General features: G+C 39.4%; 2 protein-coding genes across 2 annotated transcripts; one reads left to right on the top strand and one right to left on the bottom strand.

Annotated features, from left to right (window-relative positions):
- Nucleotides 1-3950: 3950 nt before the first annotated feature.
- LOC115688357 (probable leucine-rich repeat receptor-like protein kinase At2g33170) lies at nt 3951-8775 on the top strand. Its single transcript, XM_030614156.2, has 3 exons — nt 3951-4469; nt 5026-8105; nt 8241-8775. Exons 2-3 carry the CDS (start codon nt 5168-5170, stop codon nt 8618-8620), a joined length of 3318 nt encoding a protein of 1105 aa, XP_030470016.1. The 5' UTR covers nt 3951-4469; nt 5026-5167; the 3' UTR covers nt 8621-8775.
- Nucleotides 8776-18189: 9414 nt separating this feature from the next.
- On the bottom strand, nt 18190-19018 carry LOC115688409 (S-protein homolog 5). Its single transcript, XM_030614218.2, has one exon. It carries the CDS (start codon nt 18923-18925, stop codon nt 18491-18493), a length of 435 nt encoding a protein of 144 aa, XP_030470078.1. The 5' UTR covers nt 18926-19018; the 3' UTR covers nt 18190-18490.
- Between the last annotated feature and the right edge of the window lie 8153 nt (nt 19019-27171).

Below are 27171 nucleotides of genomic sequence, written 5' to 3'. Positions count from 1 at the left end.
ATTAAATAGCGCATGCACAGGATACAACGCAACCTCCCCTTCTGTACTTTTCTTTTTCTTGCTTTATCATTATCTCCGGCACTGAATTCAAGAAAAAGTTGGGTTTGGGGTTTGTCTAACCTAATGAGACCTAATGCTGGAGGGAAAGAGTAAGATTTTAGGTTGCGTTGGAAGTTGGAACGCAAGTTTGGCGATTATTTTATAAGGGGAAATGCATGGAATAAGCATAGATGGACACGTGTAGGTTAGCACCCCTAAGGCACTTGTCAGGGTTGTTAATTGCACTCTGGGAGCGTGAACATTAATTACTCATTAATGTGATTTATTAATTTCAACAGTCTTGAGACACTTATTAACAAGATTCTTCATGTTATGCTTTGTTATATATGAGTCTTGGTGAATGTCTATTTCTCGAGTACTTGCTAAACATGCTTGGTAATGAATGTTTTGATCTACAAAGTGCTGGCCACACATGGCAGCAGAAGAGCACAGCACTGATAAGTGCAAATTTTTCCTTGCATTTAACATGATTCTCATGATGTTAATTCCTTGATAACCATATCAACTGGGTGATTCTAGGAAGGAATCCAGTTTATTCTGGTGAATTCTGACGGTATTTCGTTCTGGAATCATGATTTGACTAGTCTTGGCCCCTTGCATAATTACTACTATTGGCGCAATTATGGACCCCTGAAGAAAGAAATGATTAAGCCATAAATAGTCATTCTCTGGCAACGGCGAAATGACAAAATCTGTTTGGAACAACAGTTTGAGTGTTACTAGAAGAATTCTTGATTCCTCGGATAAATCCTTTGATCAATGATTAGTGAGAATGTGAGCTAAAAAATCTAGTTTTAGACTGCCTAAGCTTCCTTTAAGATTATTTATTTCTACTTAGAACTTTCTCCGATTGTTCAATGTCATTTATGAATTTTTTTTAAATCTAGTTAGGACCTTAAGGTATGATTCTTATTTTGCATTCACGTTGGTCCTTTTGATTGATATCTAGATAAAAAGTTTAATGTGGATTGTCACATCAAGATTAAGTTCATATTCATACCGACTAAGCATTTCAATTGGTTCTTCTCCAACTTATGACATCACGAGCTCTTAAATTTTCAATTTTTGTAATCAAGTCTTTTTAACTTGTAGGATTTGCATGGTCAAGCTCTGATAGTAATTAATTTACTTAATTGCAAAGACAAAGCTGCTGCCATGGCTTTTTTGTAGTACCAAATCAAAATCTATCTTCATTATTTAAAAGTTAATTCTTTGCTAAAAGAGCGAGAGGCAGTGGTTGTGGTAGCCACCATCGGCTAGGATATGGTGGTCTTGGCAGCCATCTCCCCGCTTTGGGAAGCCCTCGCTTGGGGACGCTACAATGGCAGCAATAGTTGAGGTGCCCTCCATCACAACTCGCAAGGAGCACCGTGCATCCTGATCCAAACATTGATCCTAGATTCATCGAAAATACTACTCTCCAAATGTGTAAAGCATCTCGATGGATGATGATCGACGATGCTCTATGCATTCACAACCTCATGTTCACCATTTTTTATTCTAAGGCCGTGGAAAAGGCGATAATAGAAACAAATTGGTGAAATTTGACATGCTTCACAAGATTTGATCCAATCCTATGCCATCCAAAGACAGCAAGATCTTCACAGTTGACATTAGGCTGGGAGTCTCTTTTTCACAAAACGATTTGATCAAAGTCAAGAGCATGTGAAAGTTGAAAAATCCTAGGCTAGGATAGGGATACTAACCCCACCACTCCCATTCATCTCATCTTTCCCCTAAAGCTAAAAGCCTAAATAGGCCATAAAATTCTCTTGTGACCTACACACATTTCTCTTGAGTCTCAAGTGGATTTGAACCAAACCAGAAAATCATGATAAAGGGGGAGCCCCATGAAATTGATGGTTGTATGCCAAATCTCCATTTGTCCTCCCCATCAGGAAATGACAAACCCACTTGTGGCATGACATGTTCTCCATCACTTCCACTTTTCCCCATTATACAATCAATTTCTTTCAAATTTTCTTTTCCCATCAATATCTCTTGAGGGTCCCCACCCAAAATAACCTTTCCAGATTTCATGATTGGGTGTTGGACTGGTAAAATCCACAAACATGGATGGACCTTTTTGATTTGGACATGGTTGGAAAGCTTGAGCAGCTATCTCAAGTCTCAACCCCACCTTCCACCTTCACCATCCAAAAAAAAAAAAAAAGAAAGAAAAAAAGGAAAAAAAAAGAAAACCAAAGACGCAAAATCTATCTTTTACAATGGTAGGCTCAAAGGAAGGGGCCCACACCCTATATCGTGTGTTATTGTAGAAAAGTTTAATTAATTAATTAAATCAAGCATTGTGTTTTAATCGTGCGAAGTTAAATTAATATTGAAATTATGAAGGCCTTGGCTCCTACATAACTTTCTAGAAGTTAAGAATTACATATGGTCTATAGTAAAAAGATAGGGATGCTTATTTCTTAGGTTGGGCCACGAGTGTGACATAATTTGAGTATAGCTTATACGGATATGACACCATTCTATTTCATATAAACGTTCTAAGCATGAATGGTTTTCTTTGTTACTTTATATTAGTCAAATATGCATTGCAAGCCAGTAAAAATCAAATTCCACACATTAAAAACTGTTGGCAAGTCATGCTTATAATCTTCAACTTTTATGAGATAAGATAAGCTCCAACTAGTTACTAATAAGGATAACCCACTTCGAGTATTGACGTCAGATTTAAAATACGTATATCTAATTTCGAAAATTACTCATATCATAAATCTAATTTGCGTGAACTCGAGTATATTTCACATAATAATGTTTTTATAGCACTTTGATTACATTTTAGAAAAGAAGAGCAACTATAGGGGGAAAAAAATAAACCAAGAGGACGAATCTAGAAAGGGAAAAATAGGGATATGAAACTTCGAAACTTTCATGCAAGCAATTCTTTTTGGAATAATACCACGAAAAATTTTAAACTGGTACACCCGTGATAAATTTACCAAAATAACCCCGAACCGGTACATTCATGACAAATTTACTATTTGTTAGTTTTTATTAAATTTTATTGTCAAATTGTTGAGCTGGATGACACGTGACAATTGATAGGTGTACCAGTTTGGGGTTCTATCCGTCTGTTTATCATAGGTGTACCGGTTTGTGATTTTTCATGGCATTATTCCAATATAATGGAGGGTAAATTTGTCACAAGTGTAATGATTTGAGGTTTTTTGTGATAACAAAATTAGTTTCGGCAAATTTGTTACAGATGTACCAGTTTGGGATTTTTGTGGTATTAACTCATTTTTTTTGTGTGACAACAAAAAAGGGTAACAAAAAAAAAATCGGGGTTCATACAACGAAAAACTTTTAACTGGTATACCTGTGATAAATTTACCCCAAACTAATTTTTTGACAATAAAAAACTTCAAACTAGTACACCTGTGACAAATTTACTTTCCGTTAGTTTCTGTTAAATTTTACCATCAAACGTTTGAATTAGATGATACGTGACAATTGATAAGTATACCGGTTTTTGATTTTACTCCTCCATATTCACAGGTTTACCAATTTGTGATTTTTTTTTTGTATTAATCCAATTTAAGGGTCACAAGTATATCAGTTTAGGGTCTTGATCGTCAAAATATTAATTTGGGATAAATTTATCATGTTTGATGTTTCTTATAATTAAAAAATTATTTTAAGATAAATTTATTATATATGTATTAATTTAGAGTTTTTCGTGATATTAATTCAAATAATTAACGATGCGATGGCTCTTCTGTCTCCACCTACCTACCTGTCACAATCAAGATATCCAGGGAAAATTTTAAAAAAGGAAGGAAAGAAGGAGAAAATTTCTCACGCACCCATGCCCCAAGAAAAAGTTCACAGTTTTTATCATTTGCCTTTTTGGAGAGCACTAATAAGGGGGGGAGAGGGAGGATGAACCAGCAAGCCAAGCCCGACTGCTCCAACTCTTTCTAGAGAGAGAGAGAAGAAAGAGCGAGAGCCCCTCGAGTAGACACGAGCACACGCATCGCAGAGAGAGGAGAGAGAGAGAGAGAGTATGAGATGAAAGGCATGCCTGGTCGGCCATTAGAGCTTCTCCGGTTTGCCTAGAGATCCCTCCTCCACAACCATCATTCCCCTTTACCCCCTCCCCCATACATTACCAGCAGAGAAAGCTCTTTGCTTTTTTCTTTCCTGGCCTGCATAGCAATTTGAGTTCTCTTGTTTTGCTTTGTTTCTGTGGGGGAGATTTTGGAGGCAGTAAGATCTTGGCAAAAGGAGAGCTGGGTCTGGTCTGGTTTGTGTCTGGTCTTCTCCCTGTGTTGAGTGAATTCAATGCTTGTTGCTTCACGGCGTCACAGAGCGCTCCCGAGGACTTGCTGGTTTGCTGCTTTGCCCCGTCCCTTCTTTGATGAGTGATTAGGAGCTTCAAGGTCAGTAATTTAATCTCTTGCAGCCACTTTTTTTTAGAAAGTTTTTAGCTTTTGTTGTAATCTCGTATTAGCATGCTTGATATGCGGTATTACTTTCTCAAAAAAATGTTAATTTCGCACACTTTATTATCTGGTTCTTCGCAAATTCTAGAAAGAACCCTTGTTTTGAGTTCGTACGGTGCGTGAGAAACTGTGATATTTCAGTTGATTTTCTGAAGTTTTATTTTCAAACCCAGACAATATGCTCATAACTTCTCTTCAACTTTTTCTTTGAATTTGAATACCTGATACTGTTGGTTGTTTGAGATGCTTCAAATCTCAAAGTGATGAGATACGCCTTGGTACTTGAATATTGAATGAGTTTGTATTTTTTGATTTTGGGTTTCGTAAGTTCGGAAATGAATTTGGATTTTATTAGCGATGGATGGAAATCCATCAATTATTGTATGATAGAGAAGGTAATTAAGGGAAGAATGCTATTGTTTGCATTCCTTTGTCTACATCTCCGAGACAAAGATCCTTTAATTAATATATTTCGTGTTGATGTCAATTTCAGTCCCGGTGTCTGAATGCTACATTGGTTAAATGCTCCAGCTTGGGATACAGTTTTATGAAATCTCCTTCTGAGTCGATTCTGCAGGAGGAATCGTCTATTGGTGATATAAACCCTTGACATTATTCCAGTCCAGGTGTTAAGCATGTCTAGATTTTTAAAATCATGTGGCCTTTCTGGACCAGAGTTCAGGATTGTTCTACTCGTTGCCTCTCTAATGGTGTGCATTACAGCCGGACTGAATTCTGAGGGGCAGTATCTTCTTGACATGAAGAGTATACTTCATGATGAATTTAATTTTCTGGGAAATTGGAATCCCTCAGATGAAACACCGTGCAAATGGATAGGTGTGAATTGCACTTCAGATAGCAGTCCTGTCGTTTGGTCCCTCGATTTGAACTCGAAGAATCTCTCTGGGACTTTGAGCCCCAGTATTGGTGGTTTGATTCATTTGACTTATCTTGATATTTCTTATAATTCGATTAGCGGGAACATTCCCAAGGAGATTGGCAATTGTTCGAGCTTGGCGGGTCTTTACTTGAACAACAACCAGTTTGATGGGGAGATTCCCGCTGAACTCGTCCAGCTGTCTTCCCTGACAATCTTGAATATATGCAACAATAAAATATCGGGCCCACTGCCAGAGGAATTTGGGAGCTTATCTTCACTAGTTGAATTTGTGGCATACACTAATAATATCACTGGTTCTTTGCCTACTTCGATAGGAAACCTCAAGAACCTGAGGACATTCCGAGCTGGTCAAAATGCAATTTCTGGTATCTTACCGCCTGAAATTGGTGGATGCACAAACTTCCGGTATCTTGGTGTTGCCCAAAATGAGATTGGAGGGGAATTGCCAAAGGAACTTGGGATGCTTGGAAGCTTGTCTGACTTGATTCTTTGGGATAACCAGCTCTCAGGATATATTCCTAAAGAAATTGGAAACTGTACCAACCTTGAGACGGTTGCCCTTTATGAGAACAGCCTCGAGGGTCAGATCCCTTCCGAGATTGGGGACCTCAAGTCTCTGAAGAGGTTGTACCTGTACAGGAATCAGTTGAATGGAACCATCCCGAGGGAAATCGGGAATTTGTCATTGGCAACAGAAATCGATTTTTCCGAGAATTCTTTGTCTGGTGAGATCCCATCTGAATTCAGCAAAATTAACAACCTGACCTTGTTGTTTCTTTTCCAGAATCAGCTGACGGGTGTTATACCAAATGAGTTAAGTGGCTTGAGGAACTTGACCAAGCTCGACCTGTCCATTAACAATTTAACTGGTCCAATTCCATCCGGATTTCAGTATTTATCTCGGATGATTCAGTTGCAGCTCTTTGATAATTCCTTGACTGGTGCTATTCCTCAGGGGCTGGGGATTTACAGTCCACTTTGGGTGGTTGATTTTTCCGATAACCGCCTTTCTGGAAGGATTCCTCCTCATCTTTGTCGACACTCCAACCTCATTTTGTTGAATCTCGAGTCGAATATGCTTTACGGGAACATTCCTGCTGGAATCCTGAACTGTAACTCGCTGGTTCAGCTTCGTCTGGGTAGTAACATGCTCACGGGCAGCTTTCCTTCAGTGATGTGTAAACTGGAAAATCTGTCTTCCATCGAGCTTGGCCAAAACAAATTCAGCGGTCCAATTCCTCTAGAGATTGGGTCTTGTCGGAGGTTGCAGAGGTTGGACCTTTCGGGAAATTTCTTCGCGTCTAACTTGCCAGGAGAGATAGGAAATTTATCTGAGTTAGTGTTCTTTAATATCTCATCCAATTCTCTCTCTGGACAAATACCCCGTGAAATTGTCAACTGCAACCTGCTTCAGCGTCTTGATCTCAGCCAGAACAGCTTTGTGGGTGATTTACCAGCAGAGATTGGAACTTTCTCACACTTGGAGCTTCTCAGGTTGTCAGATAATAAGTTCTCTGGAAATATACCTTCGACCTTAGGGAGTCTCTCCCATTTGACTGAGTTGCAAATGGGGGGCAACATGTTTTCTGGTGAAATCCCTTCAGAGTTAGGTTCCATCTCAAGCTTACAGATTGCATTGAATGTCAGTTACAATTCACTAACTGGGAAAATACCGCGACAGCTTGGAAATCTTAATCTACTCATGTACCTCCTGCTCAATAACAACAATTTGACTGGTGAAATACCTAGCTCATTTGAGTACTTGTCTAGCCTACTGGTGTGCAATTTTTCATACAATGATCTCTCTGGGCCTTTACCGTCCGCGGCACTTTTTCAGCACATGCCCATCAGTAGCTTTATAGGGAACAAAGCACTCTGTGGCGAGCCGCTTGGCAATTGCAATGAGAACCCATCTTCTCAATCCATCCCACCTTTGACAAGTGTGGATGTTCCAAAGGGTAAAATTATCACTATTGTTGCGGCCGTTGTAGGTGGCGTATCTCTTTTGTTAATAGCTGTTATAATTTATTTCATGAGACGGCCATCTGAGACGGTTGCTTCCATGGAGGACAAGGAGTCGCCTTCTCCGGAGAATGATATATATTTTCCTTCAAAGGAGGTATTTACATTCCAAGATCTGGTCGAGGCTACGAATAGTTTCCATGACAGCTATGTTGTTGGAAGAGGCGCTTGTGGAACAGTTTATAAGGCAGTCATGAATTCAGGACTAACAATGGCCGTGAAAAGGTTAGCCTCAGATAGGGAGAGTAACAACATTGAGAACAGCTTTCGTGCAGAGATTTCAACTCTTGGAAAGATCCGGCATCGAAATATTGTGAAGCTGTTTGGTTTTTGCTATCACCAGGGCTCGAATCTGCTTCTGTATGAGTACATGGCGAAGGGTAGCTTGGGCGAATTGCTTCATGGTCCAACATGTCGCTTGGACTGGCCAACTCGGTTCTGCATCGCTCTTGGCTCTGCTGAAGGCCTTGCCTACTTACATCACGACTGCAAACCTCGGATAATCCATCGCGATATAAAGTCTAATAACATTCTTCTTGATGAAAATTTCGAAGCCCATGTTGGTGATTTTGGTTTGGCGAAAGTCATCGACATGCCTCAGTCAAAATCAATGTCAGCTGTTGCAGGATCTTACGGATACATTGCACCCGGTAAACATTCTCTCACGAAAATCCAGTTTGAACCTTAGTTCGATACTAAATAGACCTCTCCTTCCCCTTTTCTTTGAAGAAGGTTGAAATGATTCGTTTTTCCTTTCTAATTATTTGGAATTGTCCTTAATGCAGAGTATGCGTATACTATGAAGGTCACGGAGAAATGTGACATATACAGCTATGGAGTTGTTCTACTTGAGTTGGTCACCGGAAGGACTCCAGTTCAGCCGCTGGATCAAGGAGGCGATCTCGTCACCTGGGTAAGACAGTACATTCGGAATAACTCATTTTCCTCTGGCATGCTTGATGCTCGGTTAGATCTGGAGGACAAAGTCACCGTCGGCCACATGATTACCGTCCTTAAAATCGCTTTATGGTGCACGAATTTGTCTCCTCTTGAGCGGCCTTCAATGCGGGAAGTTGTCTCAATGCTTATCGAGTCAAATGAGCGGGAAGGGAACCTTATTTTGTCTCCGACTTATGATTCTTGTTCAAAGGACAATCCTTCGTGAAGGTATCTGATTCTCCGCCATGGGTATTAGATGGAATGATTCTTTTCTCGGTGCTTATTCTTCGTTTTTCTACATGAATAGCTAAATGAGAATACCATGTAAATTTTACTGAGCAAATAGCATTAGTGAAATCATTTAATGTTCACATCACATAATACGGGAGTCCCAGTGATATCTTAATTTCTGCGCTGCATTTGCTCTCCCATAATGTAATATCAGTGTACAGTTAGCTTCTGATTTCACATTGTTGAGATCTCCCTGGCAATATAAAGCACTGTCCCTTTTGAATTGCTTTGTTCATTGATGTGCATAAAATTTGGAGATATATTTTGTTTATGGATGCTCATGCTTCTCACTGAAGAAAAGTGATTTTAAAGGTTGAGGATTTTGTTTGCAAAGCTTCCATCTCAGAACATCTGCCTGAACAAAGTACAACTGCTAAAATTGGGATTCAATCTATGTCTTCTGGCATCATTTTTGTGCGACGCTTGGCAAGTTTATTCTCTGAGTATAACTTTATGCATACGAGCAAGATGCAATTTCCAATTCCTTTGGGTGTATATGGTTATGGCAATTGCATTCTGTTATATGCATTCTGTGGATTATCTCCTGCATTTATGCTTGTTCTTTTCTATTTGGCGAAACGTTTATACTTGAACTGATAGATTACCGGCTTAGTTGACTAATGTTGCTGTGAAAAGAAAAAATCTCTGGCTTGAACGATGATTTATGGGCCACGTTTTGCATCCCATCTCATGTACGTTCTAGAAATGTGCAGCCTCAGGTTTTCCCACACTTGTATATAGCTTTTCATTGCACTGATTTGCTCCACGTAAAGATTCGACCTTTCTGCTACTTGTATGTGTAAACATGCACTTATATAGTCTTTTCTTTTTTCTTTCCTTCTTTAAATTTTTCATTTGACATTCAGTATTCCAATCTTTTGGCTTAACTAATCCCATGAATGTACACAAAACACGGTCCATGTGCATACATGCGACGCTTCATTCAAAGGGTGGTGGGTGCGACCCCCAAAGATTGCATTGAACTGGAGCCTTCGGTGATTTGCACATAAGATCTGCCTCAACCAAACCAAACACTTAATGTTTTGTCGAGATATTAATGTTTACTGTTTATGTGCATGGTCATCATCTGTTTAATTTGGCTGGCAAATGGTCCGGCAAGTAAAGTCCTCTCTACTTTCCCTTCTCAAGCGGCAATTCCTTTTTGTTGCTTTCATCCTTTGCTACTTTTTGTTGTCTCCAAAATAGTTCACAGAACTATGAATTATAGGACAGCTCTCATCCAAGCCGCTGAGGTAAGGCCCTTAGGTAGTAATGGCACGCAAGTCCTCCTTTGAATAGCTTCATCGGAAACTTTTTAAGTGTTGCAACTTGTATGTCTGGTGATATATATTTTCAAACTATAGCATTTCAAATTGTCACCTATCTCATTCACCAGATAACGACACAAGTCCCTATCTTGAGCGAGAAGTAAATCTTATGATCCGTCGTCTCTCTCGCATCTGTCTCTTAGTTCTTAGTAGCCCACCGAGCACCATCACAGCTCCGACCTCCGCTCATGCCACCACAGTGTACTCCTGCTCCTGCCACCACAGTGTACTCTCTCATTGATGATGTCGAGCTTGTCGCTGTTAGCGAAGCAGTAAACTTTTGAAGCCATAGCGGCCAATGCAGAATTCTCCCTTGCGCTTGCATATTGTACGTGCTCATGTGAACAATACTCGTCGACTTTATCTTTAATAATCTCGATAATTGCATGTTTCAAGCATTCACAATCCCTCAGACTTGATTCATACTGATCTTATCTTCAAGTTGGTTGTCCTTGTGATTTCTTTGTAATTTTGTATGCTTTGAAAGAAAATAGAATCCAGTCAATACATATATGATGCACCATACCTCTATTAACAGAACCTCGTGAGAATAATGCATGGTATCATTCTTCAAACGTATCCGAACGAGGCGACAGTTGCATAACAATGGGAAAATTATCAAAAAGTTCTAAATGTATTGAACTTGTGTCAATTTAGTTATAAGCCTTTTAATTGTGTTAATTGAGTTTTAAACTTTTTGATTGTTCCAATTGAGTCCTAAATCTTTTGACAATTAAGCAATTTGGTCATCCCAACTAATTTTGATCGAAAATACAATTAAGCAATTTGGTCATCCCAACTAATTTTGATCGAAAATTACTGACGTGGATGTCGGTCGTTCTTCTTCCTTCGCCCGTTGCCGGGCCTTGGTGAGGGCCAACGACAAGCCACAGGCAAGGGCCAACCTTGAGGGAGGCTCAAGCTTGTTGGGATATGGCGAGGTGTAGCCTCGCCAGCCTCTAGAGGCTTGACCTTGGCGAAGGTTGGCGAGGCTAGAGCTCACTAGGGTCTGGCAAGGTCGGGCCTTGCCCGAGGCCGACCTTGCTATCCTATGTCTGTGGCTGGTCGCCGGTCGCCACTGAGGCTTGGCGATCGGTGGAGGAAGAAGGAAGAAAGAAAAAGAAAAAGAAAGAAAAAAAAAGGACATTCTGAAGGCATGATTCATAGTTGTTTATTACTTCATCAGTACATTAAAAAGAAGCACATTGGATCAATGAAAGAGAATGTGAGAACTAAACTTGCTTTACGGGCTCTATATATTCAAAGGAATCCAAATCTAATTCCCTCGTCTCCCCTTTCCTTTCGGTCTCGTACATATCTCAACATCATCTTTTGAATCATGGCAAAACGAAAGAGACATCTGTCTCTATTGTGGGTGTGGTGACTTGTCTCCATCTCCATGTGATCTCTTTTGAGATTTGGGTCTCCCTTATCTCTAGCTTGCTTCCCTGCAATTTGTGGAGACGCACCCCTTTATTTTCCTATGTTGGATGCTTTCTTCTTCTTCTTCTTCTTTTCTTTTTAAAAAAATTTAATGGTCACCGTTCATTTCAAATTTAGATGTAGATTTTCCATCGAATCAACTATTTTGCTCGATGGACCGATGACTACCACTGTTTGCCGTGCCATGCCATAACGTGCTTCGTCTTGCCACTTAAAGCAGCGAAAAGGGAGCAATATTTGCCTCACAATGAGGGAAAAGCTAGCCTTATTGCTTGGCAAGACCTTTCCCATGCGTTGGTCCAAGATTCGGTTGTTGTGAGATCGATTCCTACCATGAGAACTCAGATTTAAGTGGGGGGCCATGGTAGCTGGTTGTTGTGCTAGTTCTCCTTTAAGTAGTCCGCTAATTACGATCATACCCTTGAGTCGTTAAAAAAAGAGTGAAGAAGGAAAAGAAAGGATCATCTTGCCCACCCCCGCAAGAAGGTAAGCAAATGCTACTCGCTTGGAATAGGCAAGGATTTCCTTTCCATTTGATGTGATGCAACCATGTGCTAGCAGAACGTGTTCTCTCCGTACGGGGATAGACAAAACCTACTTAAACCGATCATTCTAGCAAGTCAACTCGTGCTCTCGTGGAAAACAAAAATCGGGGAAAAACATAACTGGACCTGTCACGTTTGGGGGTTCATTCCTCGGTATCATTTCATTGGTATTTCCTAACATCATCATCGTCATCCAATTGCTTATTCAAACGGGCGGGAAGGGAGGAATGCAAACGATCTCTTCTGTTGAGGCCATCGTTGGCATTTTCTCCTGTGGAAAACAATCTGCAGGAACACACACTAGGGTTTATTCATGATTCATGACCGTATGAAATGTCACTAGATAGAGACAAGGCAAAGACCATTTGATCCTTGTTCCTCCACGAGTCATTTTCTCTGTGACAAGATTCCCAATTCTGCATATAAAATGGAAATGGATGGGGTAGGAATAGTAAAATGGTGAGTGGCTTGGTCCACAGGTTTTCGAGTTTGATGTTATGTTTTCATTTTGGTGGAGAGTTGGTAGGTGGAATTCTTCTTAGCGAAAAAGACATAAAAAATTCTACACTATACTCACTGGGACATATTTATTATGAACTTTTTCTATGACATCAAAAACCCTAAATTATGTCCACTGTTACACGTTTATCTTAAATTTTTTCTTGTGATATAAAAAACCCCAAGACTTTATCAATGTGATATATTTACCCTTCATCAAGGTTCCGTCAGATGATTTTTCAGTTAAAATAACGTCGTTTTTATTTCACTTAAGCTACATGTACGCCATGTCAACACTGTTTGCTTTCTGGCATCCAAATTTTTAACGGTGCTCATTGATGGAACCTTGACAGAGGGTAAATGTGTTACGCAAGTACAAGTTTGGGATTTCTTGTGTCGCAAAAAGAATTTAGGGCAAATGTGTCACAACGTGCATAGTTTATGGTATTTGGTGGCTTTTGCCCTTCTTCTTAGAAGTTTAATAATTTGTTTTTCTTTTGGTATAAGAGTTGATAAGTGATTAATTTTTTCGACTATTTTTATTTTCAAATATCCACGATGATTCTCAGAAAATAAAATCATATTATTGGTTTTTTTTCCGTCAATTTCAAAGCTATAGCCTCACCCCAATTTCCAAGAGTTGGAAGTGACAATTTGCTTTTTCAAGTTAACTTGAAAATGACTATTATTTGGCACTATCGACTCCGGAGTATTACGAAATAAGTATGTGAAGCATCTTATAATGGATTTTAACTTCACTAAATACGAAAAATATATATGGTACATCTAATTATATGTTAATATCAACCTTGTCGTTTGAATTGAAAAATTGAATTTTCCACTAGAGAGTTTGAAATAAAAAGTGTTTGATAAATCACTTACTCGCTCAATAAAAAACGAACTCACTCTCTTGTAATAGTATAGTGGTCAATCTAACTAGGGATAAACTACTGTACTTTATCTTCATTATTTTAGAATGCAATGCCCTTAATGACGCTTATAATTAGTGATAATATCTACTATGCCAACCTTTTTTTAGATATTTTCAGTCTTATCTAATGAGATCTTTAGGGATTATCTTTTGATAATTTGACTTACATATATGCATAATATGTTGTGAGTATTTCACTATTGGATCCTTAAGCACTGAGGAAAAAAAATACTGGATTTTGAAAAGAAAATTCAATCGATTAAGTATGTCTAATTCTTTCAAATGTGAAATCGTATAAGTAAGCTAGATTTGTTCATGTGACCTGAGCAACCCACTTTTAAGGTGCGTACGTTTCACAGAATATGAGCGATTTGAAAAATATTTTCAAATATATAATTGCTTGTATCACTTACAAAAATAAATAAATGAAAATTTTTTTCATCGCCCACGAAAATAGTTAGGCATAGATTGTTATCGATGATAAAAATATTTTCCTTTAACTAATTTTTCTAAACAATATAAGCAATTATTTTTCGGAAAATATTTTCTAAATCACTCATTTTCCGCGAAACGAATGCACCCTTAATTGCTTTCTTTTAGCCCAAATTATTAATTGCTTTAGAGTACTATTGAAATAACTAATATCGTCGTTCGCTCAATTAATCGCGACTTTCTTTTGATATTCGTAATTTTCCTCGTAATAGTAATTTATCTACTGTATATCAATTGGTGTATTTTCTTCGCAGGACGTAATTTCTCTTGGTAAACTTCATTTCCTAGTGTTAGTAATTACCTAATGGATCGTAATAATCTACCCATAAAATATCCTTTTTCTTCAGAGGGCGTAATTCAATTTTGGATGGTAATAATAAGTTTTCCGAGTCTTGCAGTTCATCCATTTCTCACAAAAAAGTAATCAATAGCGATTTTCCTAACTCATCCTAACTAATCCTAATCAAATGTAAGGTTGATCACCATTGCATCCGTAACTTTCCAAAGGAAAATTGGTTTTTTTTTTTTGCTAAAACAAACCTTCCATTACATCAGAGAAGTTCAAATATTACACAAAAAAACTAGAGCCTATATCAAGATGATAAATTAAAGAAGATTCCGCTAACACTAAGTTTTTGACTCTAGATGAGAGATAATTAAAAAAGAAAGATGATGCAGTTCCTAACTGATAAAAAGCCCATTTTGCAAGCTCATGAGCAACAACAGTACTAGATTTATTGATCCACTTCAAACTCCATTCTGGATTGTTGCTAAATAGTAAGCGAGAGTCCGAGACGAAATGATGAATACACCAAGGACAAATGCCCTTTTGTTGAATAGTATCAATTAACACCTTACAATCACTTTGTGAATGCCAAGAGACTGAGCAACTTTGCATGCGAGAAGCAGAGCTGCAACTTCCACTTCCACTGGTGAGTTCCATCTTCCTCGTCTTGTCCACGCTTAGACAATTGAGCATCTATACAATCGTGCAATAATACCTATGGCACATCTGTTATCTTTCCATGCACCATCTACATTAAATTGTTTATGCACAGCTAATTGATGAACCGCGATTTTTTTTCTCTTTATCCAACGATCCAATTGACTACGGGACCAGTCCCGTAAAAACAGACTGTAAATTTTTCCCATGCAAGATAATCTTTCCATTTCAGGACTCTTAATGATTTTTATATTTCTCCCAAATGATGTTCACTTGATGACTTTTCATGATTTTTAATTCTCTTCCAAGTTCGCATTTGAATTTAAATCAACAGAAACCACCAATACAAAGAATAATTAAAAGACAAAGGGACGGCGTCGGTGCTCGAGAATTTCATAATTAGGTAAAAGATTCCTCAAAATCCACACTTTATTTTCTTAATTCTCAGTTTTAATTTAACATTACTTTTCATCAGACCTTTTATTAGTTTTTAGAAAAGAGCAGCATGAATATAAATTAAACATGCATACTTAGTGATCGTATAAATTAATCGGAAATGTTGACCTGTTTATTGCAATTTTAATTTTTAAGACTGAATAAAACCAATTAATCTCAACATTCACGATAAAACTGCACCATACATCACACCCGTATAATTTATGATTTACATTTACATAGATTTTTTTTTTTGTATTTTCCTGTTGTTCTGGCTGTATGTTCTGTTATTTTAAGTTTTTTATGTGTCACTTTCTTTCGTACTCATGAAATAAATTCCAATGTAAAAGATATGGATTGATGAGCACCGTAATCAGTCTCGTGAATCTGTACAGCTTAGATAGTTCACGTGACATGTGTCAATGTTGCCTTTTGATTGAGTTATCTTCGTAACCAGTTGCTCTCCATTCTTTCGTTATGTATCCTTTCCTTTCTCCTTTTTCTTTCCTTCCTTTCGTCAAGAATGGAGCAACTGGTTACGATATGTGTCCATGTTGCCTTTTGACATCTTGTTATCTTCGTCCCATGTGAATTCACTCAAATTCTTATGTGATGCAAAGTAAGTGACGCAAACCAACATACAAACCAAAATAATAATAACAATAATGTAAAGGTAGAGGGGGACGGGTGATGGCGAAAACGACACCAAGTGGGGCGTCACCTGAGTTTAGCAGCCACCTTGCGGCGGTGGTCCGTTTTCACAAGAGAGGATTGGGGGGGGGGGGGGGGGGTGACTGCCGTGGCGAAAGCAACCACCACACGATGGTTGCTGCCGCTCGAGGCTTGTAGAATGGAAGCACGATCGCTTCTTTGTGATGGCCTTATCTTTGTGCTAGCACACTAAGGTCCGCGTCACCTACGGCTCACGAGATGATGACCACTGCCACTTGGCCGCTTGCTAACTCTGAGGCTCGCGGCTACAACAACCGTGTGGCGGCGGCGGTCTTATGACATCCCAAATCCTATATTGGATGAGAGAAGCCTTGTTCAGATATTCATAAGTCAATATTTACATCCAAATGGTTATCACCTTATGTAGTTATTTGAGTACTCTTTTTGAGGATTTAGCCTAAGGCAAGATCTTTGCAAATCTTGTTTCTAGATCCGCGCGAGAGAGTCCACATTAGTGGCATTTAAAGTCGTTTAGTCCAAATTAGCAAAATTTGTCGCTAAATTCTTCAAGGATGAAGATTGATCTTTTTAAAGGACACATGGACCAATTTTAAACTGAAAGAAATACGGGGATAAGAGACAGGTAAAAATCCGACTAATCTCATGGGCCTGTTAAAACAGGTAAAAATCCGAACGATTGGTGACATTAGTAAAAATCGTAATTAGTCACGATAAGTAAAATCTTTAGGGGGATTTCCAGCAAATGAAAGGTTTCAGCATATTGTCAAATATTTTCAACTGCTTTGGATTAAAACTAGTGCCCCCACTCAACTTTGGCATTATTTCCCAATAGTTCCAGTACTTTGAAAAGTTGTATATTACCCGTTTGATCTTTGGCATCATGGCGCTATAGCTTTTGTACTTTTCGAAATGACAGATCGCCCTTTTGAATTATTATTTTTGTTAATGCCCTTAGTTTTCCCATCTGCATAACTGTTAGGTGTTACAGCAAAATGAAACTCATTTTCCATTATTAATATAACCTTTAACATATTGTAAATGACGATTAGAAGATAAAGAGTGCGGTGTGATTAATGAAGTTAAGAAAATTTAGCAGAGGTTAACTTGTTCAAGAAAAAAGAGGTAATCCATATTCATGTAATAGTCGACGGATATGCGGACAGAAAAATTAGAGGATGAAACTGAGTTCAAATATGTCAACTATTGATGTATTCAATCATACATTTCTGGACAATTATATCCATCTTGATTAATGGTTATAACCATTGAGTTTTGTTACGAGAAAACCAAATGAAAACAAAGGATCCCATCCGTTCAACTTATAACGAAATGTTTGGAAGTGAGCCGTACGAGATGGGTAAGGGATGTTAAAGATTTTATATTGCTTGTTTATGAAGTTTATGTGTTCTTTATATACATGTGGTTTCTCTCTATAATTAGTGTTCTGATACCTTTACCGGGGGAGATCGTCAAGAGGGAGCTCAAATCCGAGCCCGTCAACATATTCAGTTAAACACACGTTAACTCAAAAATTTAAATCAATGAGTTATTAGCCAACTAGGATAATATTAATTGCTTCAAACACCAATTCTCCGACACGGGATATTTTAATACAACTCACATGTGTACTTCAACGATGACCTTAAGTTTTTAAATTGACCATTCTAGTATGGTATCAAAGTAAGGTTTTACCTCAGTTTATTTCTTGTGATTCTCCTCATCTGTCAAATTCGACGTGTCGTTCCTAATTCGATTTGCACGTAGGAGGGGTATTAAAGCAACCCATATCACTTGTCTACGGGACATATCTCTTCACTTATAAGCTTAAATTTTTAGGCCAGATATTCTAACAAGAGGAGTCGATGATCACAATGGTTGGGTGTTATGAGATTGATATGGGGACACTAGCACTATCGAAGAACACCACCAGGAACATTTCTTTTGTCAATTAGGAATTATCGTCTTATAATATCTTTTATGTGTGTGTGTGTCGCGATCGAACGACAAATAATCATGTATCATTATCCATTTCAATCCTAGTTCAATTTCCCATCAGTGGACCTACTCACACAGGAGTCCCACCCTGCATCAACCTGTCGGACCACCCCAACACTTAGCATGCCTAGTCCTATTCCAACTTATCTCTTACCATAAACAAGATCACGTGAAATTGATAGACGTAACCATCACCCCCCATAAACCAAAGTCATTAACCTAATTAAACACTTTAAAAAACACTAATAATATCGTCCATGCTCATATGGTATAAGCAACGATATATACATCCTTTCTAGGATAAGAGAAAATTACCACGCATACTCGAACCCGACTCATAAAATAAATACACGTAATAATGCAGACGGATTTGTAAACATTCGCTTACGATCTATCGCATCATTTAGCATACTCATTTTAATGTACCAGTGTCCGCGTACTTACGCGTTATTCTTAAATGAAGGAACCACTAAATAACCCGCCAAAACTGTTTCTTGTTCTCCTAAAACCATGAGAAGTCCTTCTTCCAGTTGACCTCGTCGCTGCTAAAGTAAAACCCGTCTTCCCTCACGAGCCAAGAGCACTTCCTGAGAGGGCCGCACCGGCGGCCGTCTCGCTCGGCCTCGAATGCGTCGAATCGCCTCCTTGTGCCGTCCCACTTGATGGTGCAGAGGAAGCGCGCAGCCCCGCCCCAAAAGTTGGCGCGGACGACCCAGCTGAAGTCGTCGCCCTCCTGGAGTGCCCGCCCGCCGATGTCACCGTGGTAGTCGGAGGAGCACCAGATCACGAGGGGGAGCGAGGAGTTGGTGCGGAAGCCATTGATGACGCGGACGTCGAAGTCGGCGCCGTAGAAGTACTCGGGCTCGAGGAACTTGGACAGGAGTAAGCAGCAGAGGGAGAAGGAGGATATGAGGAGGAAGCCTGCGAGGAGTTTCATTCTATGGTCGATGAAGAAGATGAAGAAGAAGACGATGAAGAAGGCAAGCGGTGGGTGATGAGATATGAGAGAGAGAGAGAGAGAGAGAGAGAGAGAGAGAGAGAGAGATTATATTCTGAGAAGGTGGTGGGGGTGGTGTGTGGCTTGTAAGAGTGTCAGTAAAAATGAGCAAATCTCTATCTCAGTTTCTGTTCTCGGAAGTACGTTTCAAAGTTCAGCCATGGGATGATCAGCACTTGTGACACTTGGAAAAATTCTTGGAAAAGTTGATCCGGGTCCGAGCTCCATGTGTATCGGTCCACGATATTAGTGGGACGCACACTGACACGATCTAAGGATTCAAATGCACGTGGCTCATATGCACTCGATGCACTGAAATTGGCCTCGTGATACCAAGAGAGAAATTGGCTCATATGCATCTTGAGCTTCAAATATTTCTCGGTCAATTGTAAAGTAAGGCCAATAGATATGCGGTCCTACTGGTAAAAAAATTGAGGGGATAGAGCCAGAGAGTACCAGATTTAGGGTTCGATCCACGTGAATATTGTACACACATGCATGTAGAAAAGATCAATGAGACAAAAAAAAAATTTGTAATGTAAGAAGTAAAGTGAAATGGCTCGATTAGCTTGTTAATACCACATAGGCATGAATGCATGCCTATCATTGGTGTCATGCCACGATAGCACGCCAAAATTGTGTTAATTGTGGTGGACAACTAAAGGCCAGAAAGAAGACAAAGGCTAATGTGACTGAATTTTTTTCTTTGTTTGGAGTCACTTTTACATTTGATTTTTCTTTTTTTTAAATCTTGAGGGTACGGAATTTGACTTACTTTTAACACAAAGTCCTCGAAACCTTCAAAACAATGGTCTTAGATGGACATGTAAATCCTCATACAATTTTTTCATGGGTTCTTTTAAATTTTAGATAATATTTTGAACTTTAACAGAAAAGTTAGAAAAAAGAAGTTACTTTATGACTTTTAGGAAGCACAAACAAATTGGTAAGCGATATTTGAAGATCCCTTTGGGCATTTTAATAAGGCAATCACTTTATCTTGCTCTATTCTTATTATTTATTTAGGTTAATACCACAAAAAACCTAAAACTGATATACCCGCAACAAATGTATCCCGAACTAATTTTTTTATCATAAAAAACCTCAAACCGGTATACCTGTGACAGATTTACTTTAAACTAATTTTTAATCACAAAAAAATCCAAAATTGGTACATTTGTGACAAATTTATCCTCTGTTAAATTAGATTAGTATTACGAAAAATCACAAAATGGTACACTTGTGATAGATGGAGGGTAAAATCTCAAACTGGTACACTCGTTAATTGTCACGTGTCATCTTGCTCAGAAATTTGACGGTGAAATTTAACGGAAACTAACAAAGAGTAAAATTATCACAAATGTATCAGTTTGGGGTATTTGGTGGTAAAAAAAAATTAGTTTGGGGTAAATTTATCACGAGTGTAATAGTTTGGGTTTTTTGTAGTATTAACCCTATTCATTTATTAACTAATGTGTCCAAAAATACAAATATGGCATTTGCTGGCACATAGCTAACCTTCCCAAACATGCCAATCCAAGTTCCAGTCCTTCAATCTTGTCTAGGTCAAGCTCATTGAAAAGCACTTTCCAATGGGCAATAATGCCCACTATCTCAGTCACTCGAGTTCCTCTTTATCTTCGAACAGAAGAAAAAAACAACTTCCTTTTTTATGCATGCCAATACATAACTTCAACTTTTGGTATTCATTGATATATTTCGCATGATATATCTATTTTAATCAGCGCTCTCTTAGGTGCATTGATATGGCAAGTGAGATGGGGCCGGTTGGTGGGACATGCATGTTCCCTCTTTTATTATTTACCGTAGAGAATGTCTTTTGATAAATCTCTATCTCTTCAGGTTCTTTTCCCCTTTCAATTTCTGTTTCTAGAAAGATTGTCTCCAGATCATTCCACCAAAAGCATTAGGGATTGTGGGCGAGGCACGTCTAGTCCTGTTGCGACGTTAGAGTCGAGTGCATGATTATCTCTTTTTTCCTGTAAAGAACGGAACCCGGAACCTTGATGGTGCGATTTATGTTTTAGATTTTCTCACAGGTCATTCATCGAGTATAATTGTGCCGGCGAATATGTTTTGAAGCCGAAATAACCTCGTGTTTCACCAAATCCCAATTCATCGTGGAAAGGAATGTGGGCGCCGTTATCCTATGTCCTACATCGATTGCACTTAATTTGCTTTTAGCACGCAAAGGCTAGCCTCCAAATCCACTTCACAGGAGAATCCACTAGAATAGATCAAAAGAACACTAGAATAGCTTATCTTTTGCGGCGTGCTGTAATGATTAGGACCTCTTTATAAACTAGGGAGATCATTACAATAATCTCAACTTGGGTACTAAGGAAGATCAAGTCCGGCCACTACATGACCTGTCTATTGTCTTTATCAGGACAAACAAAGACAGCTAAGTAAAATAGTAAACCCGGAACTCCCCTCGATCGCCAAAAGCAGCATCGAAATCTATGGGCTTTATTCCTTAGGATCGGATGGTAATAGTTGGTTGAAATGTTGAGAGATTTTTCACTTTAGGAAATAAAAAATTATCCGTCAAGATATCATTAACAGTTTGTAAATTGTTCTGGGTCATGTTCAATTTCACTGGTAAAAAATACAGACTTAACTGATTCATGAGATTTACAGGGTATTCCATGGGCTCAACCAGGTCTCCATGTCCGTTCTCTGGCATTATAGATAAAACAAAGAAATCCATCGCGTTCGAACACCAAATCATTGCAAAAAGAGGGAGCGATGATATAAAGTTGTTGTCTGCGCTGAAATGGTTTTGGTAAAAAGCATTGGTTTTGGCGGTTCCTGTTTTAACACTTATTTTATAATAAACGTGCGATTCTTCTTGATCTGGGAACGATGATGCCAAAGCAAAGTTAAGGGGAAGGACATACGTAATGTCAGTAGTGACTAGTAACTAGTGGCTTCATGATGTTGCCATGCCTCCACTTGCCCACTCCTTTTTTGTGGATTTGCAAATACATATGAGTACATTGAAAAGGCAACCTCCACCACTTGGCACTAGAGAGGTCATCGTAGGCGGGGCCGGACGAGGCTGGCTCCTCGGGTCGGGCTTGACCGGTTGTCTAGGTTCGTTACCAGATCGAAAACAATGTCTTTCGGGCTCTGCCGACTTGATCCGGGCTATGAGATCGATAATGGTGCTTAATCATAGATCCTCCAGAACTCTTTGAACGTCAAGACTTTACCATTGGCCGAAAACAAAAGGAACATCAAACTAATCCCACATTAATGCATGATTGTTTATGCTCGATGCAAGCGCACCGGTTGATAACTACAGCACAAGTGTAACGATTGAGTAATAGGCTGGACCTGACAAGGCCTAATCTATTGGGTTTTTTCTTCTTTTCTTTGTGAATTGAAGACTTGGGCTCCTGAAACTGGCGACATCTCTAAACCCCAATTCGAGTCCACAAATGAAAACTTCAGGCTAGGGCAGTTGTAGTGCTTGTAAAGTTGTGGACTACAGCAATTTATTTGTGATTAAGTGTGGAAATGAGGGCATTTTGGAGGCAAGCTTTGTGACAAGTGAAATTAGGCCTAGTGGGCTGGGTCCAAGTGTTTGATAAATATCTCGAGTGAAACGGGCCTTCCGGCATGGCTCAGGCCACTCGGGTTGCGTGCGACCTGGGTCCGGCGCGCCCTCGAAAACCACAATAAACCCTTTCCCTAAAATGAAAAATTCAATTTTCTTATCGATTTTCGGCAAATCCCATAGTCCAAAAATAGAGGATTTCAAACTCACGGAGGATAAAACACTGTACTCTTGAGAACTTCTCAAGAGTGGATTTCCTTCAGTAATTTAGTGACAATAACCATCATATAGGGACGGTTGACATCAATAGAGAAGCACTACAACTCACTCAAAATTCCTTCACTCGGATTCCCACACGGCCTTCCTGATCCAACCGGTCCCATTCACCCCGAGGAAGAACCCTTCCTCCCTGACCAGCCAAACCACCCGGCCGCGCCCCGCGTCGCGGCGGGGCTGGAACGCGTGCCACGCCGCGAACATCCTCGTCCACACCGCCTCGCACCGGTACAGTGCCTTCTCCCTGGCCGTCCAACTACATCCCCGCCCCGCGCTCAGTGCCTGGTCGATCACCGCGGCCGAGCCCTCGGGCTTGCAACGGATCTGCATGGCTCGCGTGCCGTTCGGCAGCGCGCTCACCACACTAACAACTGGCTCGTCGACCGTCGCTTCGTCGACGTTTCCTGAGAGTTTCCTCGCGCTTGCGCTCTTCGTTGTTACCAATACTAAGAGGAGAGCAATGCGAAGAGAAGTCATCGTTGGTTTTGCTTGGGTTTCAATCGATTCGGTTTATATATGCGAAGAGAAAGCAAGAACATGGTACCGAAAATTGAGGCGATTGTAGGGGCACGTTTCGTATAGGTCCGAAACTGGTGGATAACTGCGAGTTCAGCGGGGGACATAACCATTAAAGTATATATATTTTTTTGCATATTATATTGGTTGATGATTGGTCCAATACTCCGAGGCATTTCAAAAGAAGAAAAAAATTGTATACGGCTTTAGCCCTTTTTCATAAAAAAAAATATTTCGAGGTATTTTCCTATAGATTGTGGCAAGCATGGCAATAAATCATGATAGCATGCGTCTAAATTGTTTGCTTTGTGTTGGTGGATATAACTTTGGTGTTGGATTTTCTTTTTGATCAAAACAAATTTTCATTCGTGAGATAGAAAATCTCAAAAGTCATAATAACAAAGCAAGCCCACAGAGCTTCAAAACAAACCATAAACCAGAAATCAAAGCATATCATCATAGCATAGTTGACAAAGATAATCACATGCTCGTCCTTCAATAACGGATTTGTGACTGCATCCAAGCGAAATGATCGGCGATCGATCACCGAATCACACCGCATCATCAGTGATAAGCACATGCCTAGATTTCCATCTGTAGTTACGGTTTTGCCTTTCGACGGTGTGCGTCTAGGTTCGGCGTCTCCAACTTGGTGTTGGATTGAAATGGTACTTGTTTTTCAAGAAAAGAAAAGGCAACGGTTGGTGCAATTAGGAATCGATTACATCGCTTTTACTTGGTCATAACCGTGATACACGGGTTGATTGATTTTCCTTGCCAAGTCTAATGTATGAATGCTGGTAAACTATTTCGGCTGGTTGACTAGGTGTTCAAGGATTTCCTTCTTTTTTGGTTTTCTTTGTCTTGTCTTTCGATGTACTTTGTTTGCCTTTAAAAAATACATACCCGCTTTTTCATGTTGGGCTTAAGAAAAGAATTAGCAAATTTAAAAGGTTGCTAATCAAGACAAATAAAAAAAATGGTAACGTCATAAAAGAGTTGCTAATTTAGAAAAATAATTAAACATTGGTAGATAACTCAAACAAGATGTGGTAATTGGAAACTAGTTAATAACTTAATACTACAAAAGTTGGTAATCACTTTAATTTAGAATGATAATTTCATGCGAGGGTTGGTGAATTCAAAGACTTTGGTAATTCATGCAAATAAAAGTTGGTAAGTCAGTAAAAAAATTGCCAATTTGCAACGTATGAAAGGAGTTGTTGATTTCCTAATAGTATTGATAAGTTATTAACATTTTACTTGGAAAAAAGTTACCAGTCATTTTTGTTTATCATTAGCCTTTTGATACTTGCCAACACTTACTATAGTTTTACCAGTAGGTGAAACGAACTCATGTGAAGCTTATTTTTGAAAAATTAAAATCGATAAAAATGGGATAATTACCGAAAAAGTCTTAAACCTATTGCATTTGTGTCAATTTAGTCCTAAACCTTTTTACGTTTTGCTAATTAAGTCCATCCGGTCAATTTTACCTCGAAATCGCTGACTTCCTACGTGGCACGGCCGGCACTGACGTGGACATTTTTTAATAATATTCGGCTAATTTTAGCCAGAAGGGAAGAAATTTTTCCCAAATTTAAACTTCCTAAAAAATGTTTTTCATAAACCGATTAGCTTTCTGTCACCCAAACATGGGAAAGACAGAAAACAAGTTTCCTTCAAACAAACAAACTCATCTTTTTCGTCCTATTCCTTCAAGAATCGGAAGTGTCTCTTCTCTTCTTTTGATGTCGTGCTTTTTAACATCAAAAGAGGAATCAATCTTATCCTTACCCCGGTGGTGCAATCTAGCACAACAATAATTGATCAATAGGAAAAGAGGAATGAAAAACAGTGTCTTTCCATCAAAAGCAGAACAGCTGGACCAAAAAATTATCGCTCCCCTTTATTCATGTTGAGTGACCAACTCAACATATCCAACTAAGGCCAGCGAAATTGCAACTCATAATCATCATCGCTTTTGATGTAGAGATACAATCCGTCCCTGTCGATGCGCCAATAGCACTTCTGGTCGCCGCACCTTAAAGCATCCCTCGGCTCGTAGAACACCTGAAAGTCTCCATGGGAGCTGGCCCAGCTCATGTCGCACCAGTACTCGGCCACATGCCCGATCGTGATCTAGAATTCCCAATCGAAAGCCGCTCCGAATTCCAAGACCCGAGTGCCCAAATCGGTCTCTGTCCGATCGGCAATGCGTGGTCAGATTTGTGTCGTCTCCCAAGTTGTTTATGACATAGACATGGAAGGCGGTCGCCATTTGAATCTTGAAAAGGGTCAGTGCCAGTAGTAGGAGAAGAATTGTCTTAGGTGTTCTCATTCTCTTCCTCGTTCTTTTTTCCCCACCTTGCTGGTGATGGAGAAGATACGAGACCAAGGTTTTACACTGCAATTAATAGAGTTGTCACTCGGGGATTGTGTTTTATGTAGTGACCATGAATGCTAGATCTCTATTTATGTCATTCCATTAAAAGGGAGAAAAGTACCAAAAAAGTCATAAACCTATCGTATTGGTACCAATTAAGTCTTAAACATTTTAATTGGACCAATTTAGTCCTAAACCTTTTTCACATTGATACTAATTCAGTCCATCTGACCAATTTAGGCTGGAAATTACTGACGTGAACGTTGGCGGTGTCACGTAAGACCGCCGGCGCCGACGTCGACAAATTTTATAATTTTTTAATAATTTTTTCAGATTTAAATTTTTTTTTATCTTTTTTTTTTTCCTTTTCCCAGAACCAATTGGCCGGCGAGGTTACCGACCGACCATCGCCGGCCACAGGTGAGGCCCGGCGATCCTCGCTTGGATCTGGGCGAGGGCCCCTGTGCCCTCATCGGCCATAGGCGAGGGCCAACGGCCTCGCCCAGATCCAGGTGAGGGCTGCCGCTCCCTCGCCAGCCAACAGACAAGGGTTTCGGCCCTCGCCTGGATCTGGGCAAGGGCCCGACGCCCTCGCTAGTGATCGGTGAGGGCACGAGGGCCCTCGCCCAAACCAGCCTGTGGTTGGTTACCGGCATGGTGACCGGCGAAGGAAGAGGGAAAAAAGAAAAGGAAAAGAAAAAAAATAGATTCAAAAAATTTATAAAGAATTCAAAAAGAGTAAAAATAAATGCAAAAAATTATTTATGTCGGCGTTGATCATACCACTTAGAATGGTGGACATCCACGTTGGTGTTTGTTGACCAAAATTGACTAGAATGACTACATTGGCAAATTTTTAAAATGTTTATGACTAAATTAACCAAATTGAAAGGTTTAATACTGAATTTGCATTTGTACAAATAGGTTTAAAGTCTTTTTTGGTAATTATCCCAGCAAAATTCCCTCACGTCCTAAGTTAGCTTTGGCTAGTTCAGGATGGTATTGCATGCATAATGTCAAGATTAAGGCCTAGAAATACTAAGCCTATTGGTAGGAATAGAAGACCGTGATAGCTGTGCTTGTGCACCATTAGAGTTAACTCATCATAAGATGAATACAGGTGATTCAAATGATGCTTGGTAATTATGTAAACGCCGACAGTGGATGAAACAAAATTCTTTATACGGAAAGACAAGTTCTAGTACGAGATTTCTAACCTACTAAAAACAGAAGACCATATGCGAAGACTTCAATTAAAAAAAGTGGAAACACCATACCATGTATGCCCGTTCACTATCAGATGTTGAAAGATTCAATCGTCCTGAAAACAAAAGACCAAGACTTGCTAGACGCTTTGGGAAACTCGGATTGAAGTGCTTGTCCTACCAAAGATTCCCAAATGGATGTCACCCTTTGTCCCTTCAC

This window comes from Syzygium oleosum, unplaced genomic scaffold (assembly GCF_021117445.2).
Source record: "Syzygium oleosum isolate NSW1041296 unplaced genomic scaffold, Sole_v2.1 Sole_v2.01, whole genome shotgun sequence".
Classification (NCBI taxonomy): domain Eukaryota; kingdom Viridiplantae; phylum Streptophyta; class Magnoliopsida; order Myrtales; family Myrtaceae; genus Syzygium; species Syzygium oleosum.
Note: the sequence above shows the minus strand (reverse complement) of the source record. Positions and strands in the feature narration are given on the sequence as shown.

Excerpts from the sequence above, each read along its gene's own strand:
- LOC115688357 (XM_030614156.2), top strand. The coding sequence starts at position 5,168 with ATGTCTAGATTTTTAAAATCATGTGGCCTTTCTGGACCAGAGTTCAGG. Across the intron at positions 8,106-8,240 it reads TTACGGATACATTGCACCCG|AGTATGCGTATACTATGAAG; the intron begins GTAAACATTCTC and ends TCCTTAATGCAG.
- LOC115688409 (XM_030614218.2), bottom strand. The coding sequence starts at position 18,925 with ATGAAACTCCTCGCAGGCTTCCTCCTCATATCCTCCTTCTCCCTCTGC.